The sequence below is a fragment of the Fusarium keratoplasticum genome, chromosome 1 (genome assembly GCF_025433545.1).
Source record: "Fusarium keratoplasticum isolate Fu6.1 chromosome 1, whole genome shotgun sequence".
Taxonomy (NCBI): Eukaryota; Fungi; Ascomycota; class Sordariomycetes; order Hypocreales; family Nectriaceae; genus Fusarium; species Fusarium keratoplasticum.
In genome coordinates this window covers 5,030,297-5,038,390 of record NC_070529.1, presented here as the reverse complement: position 1 = coordinate 5,038,390, position 8,094 = coordinate 5,030,297, and the positions used below count along the sequence as shown (strand labels likewise).

General features: G+C 55.4%; 2 protein-coding genes across 2 annotated transcripts; one reads left to right on the top strand and one right to left on the bottom strand.

Moving 5' to 3' along the window:
- Nucleotides 1–2,871: 2,871 nt before the first annotated feature.
- Nucleotides 2,872–3,610, top strand: NCS57_00149000 (Adenine phosphoribosyltransferase; the record flags this gene model as incomplete). The annotated part of the gene is made up of 2 exons (XM_053051553.1): nucleotides 2,872–3,394; nucleotides 3,465–3,610. The coding sequence occupies 2 exons, from the start codon at nucleotides 2,872–2,874 to the stop codon at nucleotides 3,608–3,610; spliced, it is 669 nt and encodes a 222-aa protein (XP_052920068.1).
- A 606-nt stretch (nucleotides 3,611–4,216) lies between these two features.
- Nucleotides 4,217–7,403, bottom strand: NCS57_00148900 (Alpha-1,2-Mannosidase; the record flags this gene model as incomplete). Its single annotated transcript, XM_053051552.1, has 2 exons — nucleotides 4,217–7,186; nucleotides 7,245–7,403. The coding sequence occupies 2 exons, from the start codon at nucleotides 7,401–7,403 to the stop codon at nucleotides 4,217–4,219; spliced, it is 3,129 nt and encodes a 1,042-aa protein (XP_052920067.1).
- Between the last annotated feature and the right edge of the window lie 691 nt (nucleotides 7,404–8,094).

The window sequence follows — 8,094 nt, the reverse complement described above, 5'->3', positions numbered from 1 at the left end:
CTCATATCATGGCTGGCTGGTGATCCGCCGGGCTTGGAAGCTGGCATACTACGGCACGCCCTTGCATGGATACCTATCTCACCCCGAGTCGTGCCTCATCAGTCTCGCTCCCCCTTTACGCCTGGCTTCTCCCATGAGCCGGCTGCTCTCGTCTGGGTATTTCGAGCTCTCCCCGAGCTCTCGCCGTGCATGCCCGTGTGGCTGTGCCGCCCTGGTAGATTGAACCGGGAACCCGGGGATAGGGAACCAGGCACACACGCCAGGGGAGCATGGCGATCGCATGGCCTTGATGGGCTGCTGAGGAAATAAAATAGCGAGGCCCAAATCGACCGGAGCACCTGAATCCCATCACAAAGATCCCAGTTTGTTTCCCAGGCCAGGGGTAGAGGCACGTTTGGGGTTGGGATTGGGCCAGAGTCATGGGCAATCTCCATCTCGCCGTCCATCCATGGCCCGCCGCTGGCTAACGTGTATCCGCTCCGGCAAATCCATAGTGAAGAATTCTAGCGCCCTTTTGAGCATCCACCTTGCTCACGGCGGGAGGGCAGTAATTTTGCTCGGCACCAGGACGAGGGCGTTGTGTCTTGATACGTGTATCAGGTCCGAAGAGCAATCTGACACTCGAGACCAGCGCACGTGTGCCCTGCTTGAACACGGGTGCAGACCCTCCCAGATACCACCCTTTGGAAACATCATTGGATCTTGCAATTGCATAGATAGGTCCCTACAGATATTAATAGACAGACCCAGGACCGGAAACCCAGTAGCCGGCGGCGGCACTGGGGTAATTAGGGGTAACGGGATGAGAATGACACAGTCCCTTAGTTAATTATCGACATGCGCATGTGGGAAAATTTTTCGAAATAGAAGGATAGAAGGAAAAAACAAAGACCAACCAAAACCCAACGGGGTCCATTTGGTGGCGGTTGAGTGCTGCACCGGGCTGGGGCTGGTCCCGCGATCTGTATACCTTGACGGTACGCAGGCCACACGCACGGAGTAGCGCCGGAGGCCAGCCCGGGGTCTCACGGCGTCTCACGGCTCACGCACCCGACTCGCGCCGTGCGCCATTCAGTCGCTGCCTCCGGGCTGATGCCGAACCCGCTGCTCCCTCTCGCCATCATGCATTCATGGAATGGATGGATGGATGGCATCTTGACCCCAAGCCAAACCAAACAAGCACACGTATACGATACGAGCCGGGCACGTATGTGAAATTCGTCACGGCATCCAGTATTGGCCTGTGTGAAAACGCCATTACTTCATCCGTGGGTCGATCGATGTCGGGGCCAGGACGGGGTCGGACCCAATGGGAGAATTTCCTAGGGGGTCAACTTGGAGCTTACATAGCAATGGATCTAATATTGGCATATCCCAAAGGCGGGCAGGCAAGTGATGGGAGAAGGCCAGATGCAAGCCGCCCCAAAGGGAGCAGCATGCAGTGACTGTGGGTAAGAAATGGCGTTTGACAGATCAGAACCGTCGTCAAGTCGACTGCCGTCTTTGTTTACAAGGGTAGTTAGCTGGAGGTTCCGTCGGCCATGATGTGGTTCGCTCCTGGTCTATTGCACAACGTGCTGCATTTGCTGCCACTGTCACGGTTTGTGGACGCAGCCACTGTCTCTCGCCAGGTGTGTGATATGACCCCAGTGCTTGGACTCCATGGCACCCTTCATGCTAGGCATTCATTCACGCACGGGGTAGTAGCAGGTGCTCACCAAGCCATGCAAGACGGTTGTTCTGTGTTACCGATATATCCGCAGTTGTACGACACACGAACAAGGCCAAGTTACACCTTTTCCACGTAGTCCCTTGTGTTGGTGACCCGGATAGTCTCCGATGCAAACAACCAGAGTAATCTTACACGGAGAATAGTACCTTGGAAGCTTCGGTCTATCCTCCAGCATGCAACCTCAACAACGCTCCCATACCGCTACGTCCACACCGACTCTCTGGAATTCTCATCAGTCTTGTTCCTTGATCGATGCGCTCCATGCTTATCCGCTGGCGCTGGTGAACCAAGCTCCAGTAATAAGATAGCAAAGTATGAGTTATTAGTAAAGTACCTGCCCATGTACCTAGCAAAGTACTTCCCCATCGGGATGCAGTCGAGCAAGACCAGAGTCTTAGGCACTGCTGGGGCTGCCTGGAGCGTGCTAGCATTGACCACAAGACGGTCATTGCCCACCGCCCTCCGACCAGCCGCATCCAATCTGTCCCGTAAATTCATCGCTGCCGATGTCCCCAGTCTAGGGAAAAAGGTGGAAAAAGGAAGGAAAAAAAAGTTGTCCAGCCCAAAAAATTTTCCCCCTCCTCCACCTTGCAGCTTCCCATTACACCCCTGGTAGCCTCGCTGCACTTCCCTGTCGGGTTTCCCCTCCCCCTCGCTCCCAATCGCTCAATCGCTCCTGCCATTCCCCCACCAAACCTCGCACGCCCAAGCACCACCTGTGGTCCTGCACCCCTCCTTCCTCATCCCGTCGCCATTGCCTGTCCGTCCGTCGTACCTTCCCCTTCCCTGCCCCGGCGTTGACTTGTCCGGGCTGCCTGCTGCTTTCGAATTGTACCTGCCTGCTACATCTGCTGCCCGTCAGGTACGAAATCTCGACCAAGTACCTTGCGGATACGGAGCACGTACCTCGTTCGTACTTTCCTCCCGTCTGCTCAGTCCTTCTTCCGACCACCGACCAAAAACCAAACCACACTCCCTCCTCCTTGTGCCTGGCAACCGGCCTCCGCTCGCCCTTTCCCAACCTGTATCCCTCGTCTCTTTTCTCTCTCTCCCCTTCCTTCCTTTTTCCTTCCTCCCTCCTTCACTCCTTCTTCTCTCCCCCTCCTCTCCCTTCCTCTTCTCTTCTTCCTCTCTCCACAATGAGCGCCCAAGAGCCAGTCTCCTCCACCACTCCATCCTCCGCGACAAACATCACCACGTCTACCGCCGCCGCCAGCCAAGATGCCTCGGGACGACAGCCCTCCTCCTCCTCCTCCCGTTCCGCCGAACTCGCCGGTGCAAAGATAAGCCTGCGCCAGACGCTGCGCAGCTTCCCTGACTTCCCTATTCCGGGTATCAACTTCGTCGATATTATGCCCCTCTTCGCCGACCCAACCGCCCATGCCACTCTTGTCAACGCCCTCGAGCTCCAGGTCACCGAGTCTTTCCAGGCCAAGCCTGACGTTATCGTCGGCCTTGATGCCCGCGGCTTCCTCTTCGGTCCCGGCCTCGCCCTCCGCCTCGGCGTTCCCTTTGCCGCCGTTCGCAAGAAGGGCAAGCTTCCTGGACCCTGTGTCACTGCCGAGTACGGCAAGGAGTATGGCACGGATTTCTTCCAGATGCAGGAAGACGCCGTTCGCGAGGGCCAGAAGGTTCTCGTCGTTGACGATATCATTGCCACGGGTGAGTCAATCCCCTCACAATCGCACCATGCATAGCGTCTCCCGGACCCAGACTGACGTGCTCTCTCTAGGCGGTTCCGCGAAGGCTGCGGCCGACCTCGTTCATCAGCTTAAGGGCGAGGTTGTAGGATACTTGTTTATTCTCCAGATTCCCGGCCTTAACGGCCGAGATAAGCTCGGCAACATCCCCACCCAGATTCTTCTCGAAGACGCTTAGGTGGCGGACGCCCTGCTTCCTCTTCTTCGATCCCATTTCCAGCGAATATTCGATTCCGGGCCATAGATCGACGTCGACGAACTCATAATGCTTGCCCCGCGGCGACGCGGGCATGGGGATTCTGCTAGAAGTTTCGAGTCTTTTGTCATCTTTTTTGTTTCTGAACTTGAATCGTCTGTCGTGGCTCTGGCCAAACTTTACAGCATTTTCCTACCTGTTGAGATCTTACACTGGTTGGCGTTTTTGTGGAGGGTATTATTTTCAACAACAAAAGTCTTTCGGGCTCGCGCATATAGAAAGGGGATTCGGAGGGTACGTTGATATAACCATAAGATCTCGATCTAATTACGAAATGATTGCAATGTTTTTTTTGTCATGAGGATCGAATTCGGTTCGATTCGTCTGAGTATTCGCTTTGAAAACCGTCACTTACTCCATTTGTTGGTTTAACCCTTCTCCACCAGATCGCACACAATGTCTCATGTCTGAGTCAACAATTCAATTCCACGATGTCTATTCGTACCCACGCTACCGGAAAATGCTCGTGTAACCACTCGCTACATAAAAGCCACCGCAAGACAAACGCCGAGACATGCATAATCTGGTTTATATCACAATGGCGTTTTCAATCAACATCCCCTGACTCTCAACCACATACTTCCGGCGCATTCCCACGCCCTTTGCCTCGCCAAACCGCCCATAATCACCCCTGGCACCACGCATGAGAACCATGGGAATACCGCTAAGCCGTTCCATGCCCTTGGGCGTCAACTGCCCCACTGTCAGAAGCGGGCGTACCATGTCATCAGAGCCTTGGGAATCGTCATCCTCCGGACCCTCGTCTACGACAATCACAAGTTGTAACGAGTTCGGCCCTGGCGAGAAACTCGGGACACGCTCCAGCTTCTCACTAAAGGAACAGCCGCCACGACGCATGACGATGATCTGATGCTGGCGTGGTGCGGATTCAGGCAGCGGCGCATCGCATGCATGGCCGGCGAGGAAGACGGTTCTCCAGGGAAAGTTGGCGAGAGGATTGCGAGCATTGTAGCTTGGCGAGGCCGACGTCGGAGTGTCAATGATTGGCGGCATGGGGAAGGCGCCGGCGCCGGTTGCCGTGTAGGCCGACCACCGGAGTATGGTGGGGCCGGGCTCCGCCTCCGACTCCGGGATGTCGGTATATGTGGGTTCAAAGACGGAGCTCACGGCACGGAGCAGTGATTTGAACAGAGACTCTGAAGCAATGGGTGGCTGGCTGGCTACAGAATCGCTGGATGCGTTCGCTCCATTGGCGGGAGCTGGCTCGCTGGCATTCTGCTTGTCTGGCAAGTCGAGCAGAAGGTCGATCTCGACAATGTCCTTCCGCCGGAGGCAGGTGAAGGCCTCGTCCTTGTAGTGCCGTACGTGCTCTGCGTGGAAGAACACATTCTCATGGCGACCGAGCTCCCTGCTTGCCGCGTGAGTGATCCTCCAAGTTCGATCTGGAAGCTCGCCATCCGGCTGACGCTCCAAATGCAGCCGCATGCCATCAAGGTTGCGAACCGTTGGCCCGTTGTGGGTATACCATACAAGAGACGCTCCGAAACGTGAAACCAGCGAGCTGGCTGCATCGCCGGCCGGGAACTCTATCAATGTCGTGATGCGCTCAACGGGTGCGGTGCAGGTACCGTTTTGCGGAAGCATTGTCGGGGGCAACGTCCAGGGGAAGAGTGTGTAGTTAGTCTTGGCTCTGTACCGGGTCACTCGTCTCTTGTCTTTGTCTGTGATCTCGATGGTCTCAAGGGGGCCGTGGATGTTTGGCGTATTGTGCAAGTCGACAAAACGAGAAACGCTGAATAGGTCTTGTCGAGCTGCTGTTGCTGACTCGGCTAGCAATTCTGGGACAGGAGGCACAGGACAGGTATTCGTGTAGGCTTTGTCGTAATACTTGTATCCAGTGACATCGCGTTTTATTAGAGGGCGACGTCCAGTTGGTTTTGCTCGACGATGTTTGGGGAGAATGAGGGGGTGACCTTCGGTGGAAAAGACGTACGCAGCATCGAGTTTGTTGAGCGCATGGTCGGGATCGAAGAGCAGGTACATATACTTCGTCGTCTCGCCCAGGAAGAAGCTCTCCATGCGATCAGACTTTTCCCCTGTACGGACGTCTTGAAGACCAGCCCACCCGCAGGGAGCATAGCATCGTCGTTCGATGTCCTTCAGAACCATTTCCCCAACATACAAGTACCATGGGTCTTTTGTAGCACGGTAAATGTAGTATGTCGACTCGATGAACTCGGGGCGGCCTGGCCACCAACCAAGACCCTGGTCAACGTTGCCGTCTCGGACAGACCAGCGCTCAGGGATCGCTGCGTATCGTGTCCAGAGAGCGGTATAGACGAGATTTGCTTCGATAGCCTCATCAACCTCGCCAGCCATGGCCAAGAGGCCAGGGTAAAATGCCCCCAAGCTATCAATCCACATGGTATAAGGTTGACCAGTAGCTCGATGGTTGTTCGAGTAGTACGGATAATGACTCTTGTCGGTGTAGAGGTATCTCTTGACGGAGGCGTGAGCTTCATGCCAGGCTTGGAGGAAAGCGTCTGAGGAGTGAAGCTCTGTGGGGAGAGGAGGATGAAGAGCGTTGGGATCCAGCCATCCGGTGCTACTCTGCCGATGAGATGTCGATGCATTCAGCAGATCGTGCCCAGCAAGTAGGATGTGGCTCTTGAGAGCATACTCAAAGAAGCTGTCCATGCCGGCACCAATTCCAGCATGCGGACTTATCCATTGACCTCGTTCTGCATCAATACCATTGCCAATAAGACCGATCTCACTCCTCCTGCCCCAAACCGCCCAGAAGGCTCGCTTTGCAGCCTGCTCAAATCGAGGGTCCCCTGAAAGGCGGCTTAGGACGGTGAACTCAAGAGTCAGACTTCCTGCTCCAGCACTACATGTCTCGGTGATTTCTTCAGGTGCACCATCTGAAGAAGGCTTTTCTTCGTCGGCATCACGATGAAGAGGTGAGTTGGTGTAGAAGGGAATGCCATGTCGAAGGTTGACCCGAGGATATGGAATGCCCGTGTCTGTGAAGAATGCAGGAAGGAGTCTCTGACCGAGGTCGAGCGCAAGTCTGAGCAGTTGCCCGTCGTATTCGAATCCATTGGGCCATGATATAGGCGCCAGTTCCAAGGGATCCTCATCCTTCACGTCGGCTGCCTTTACATCGTATCCAGTAATAGGTAACTCGCCAATCGCAAAGAGATGCGCGCTGAGAAGACCACCGAGTCCGCGTATGACCGTCTCGAAGACCTGAACCTTGCTATCGAGGTCAAACCCAAACGCGCGGAGGCCTTGGCCTGACGCACCTGGCCGTCCATCGCCATAGTATTTGACAAACTTTGCCACTCCATCTTGAAAGTCGCCCAACGCTCGCGATCCTGTGTACGTCCCATCGTCAGGTCCTCCGGCAAGGATAGCCAGGGTCGATAAACTGTCGATGAGGGTGAGGGAGTAGTTTCCTAGGGCGTCGTTGAGTCCGATGTGGGCGGGGTTCTCGCGATCTCGAGTCAGGGGGGCGCATGTCAAAGGACGAAGCTATCGAGACAATGTCAATAAATGCAATCGGCTTGACACTTGGTGCCGCATGACATACCTCGTCTTCAGGGAACCCATGCTCCATGTAGTTGCTGAAACCATGGTAGAACATGTCCACTGTTTCCCGGCGCAACCGCGCAAGGTGGTCTTGTCGCATTGCCTGTGCCGTCCATGGTAGCACGGCACATACGAAGAGTAGGACAGTGGCCAGCAACATCCTGTTCCTTGATCATGAAGACAAAGCCTCGGGGATTCTAGCCAGGGGGTGATGGCGCTCGAGAGCTGCTAGGCTCATCGAGAGAAGCCGTAAAGCAGCGAAGCCGAGTGGGTGGCATGTAGGACGTCAGTGATCGCCTCGTTTTTCGCGCGCGACAGGCGCCCGGCGTCAGTCTCTGGAGTTTCAGAAGGAACCACAGGCTGGTGAAGTGATGGCGATGCTGTCATCTTTTAGACAGCGCCACATCTCTTCAAGATGTGGCGGGTGGGTGTGGCTGACTGTCTTCTGTCACAGCTGACAAGATCCTGCAAGGCTACGAGGAACCCACCTTCCGCCTTCCCTTCTCGATCGTCTTTTCAGGCCATCGCTCCTTCATGCCTGACATCCACGGCATTAGATTTTCCGATGGTAACGTCGGGTATCAGTAGGTAGGCTCCGGCACGGCTTCCCGGACTCGCTTCCCTTGATCTCTTTTGCCCAGTGTCAAATCTCCACATCTCTCTGCTGAGCCTTCGACTGCCTGTCGTCAACTTGGTTGCCCAAAGATCCCGGTCCTGCTCAAAGCAAAAAGCCCCGAGCCCCGAGGCTCGCGCCACCACGATGGGGGGGGGGTCGCGATGCAGATAGTGCGTCTCATCCCTGACAGGAAGCAGAAGCGCCAAAACAGGGCTCACAGACAAGCTTCAGTTAG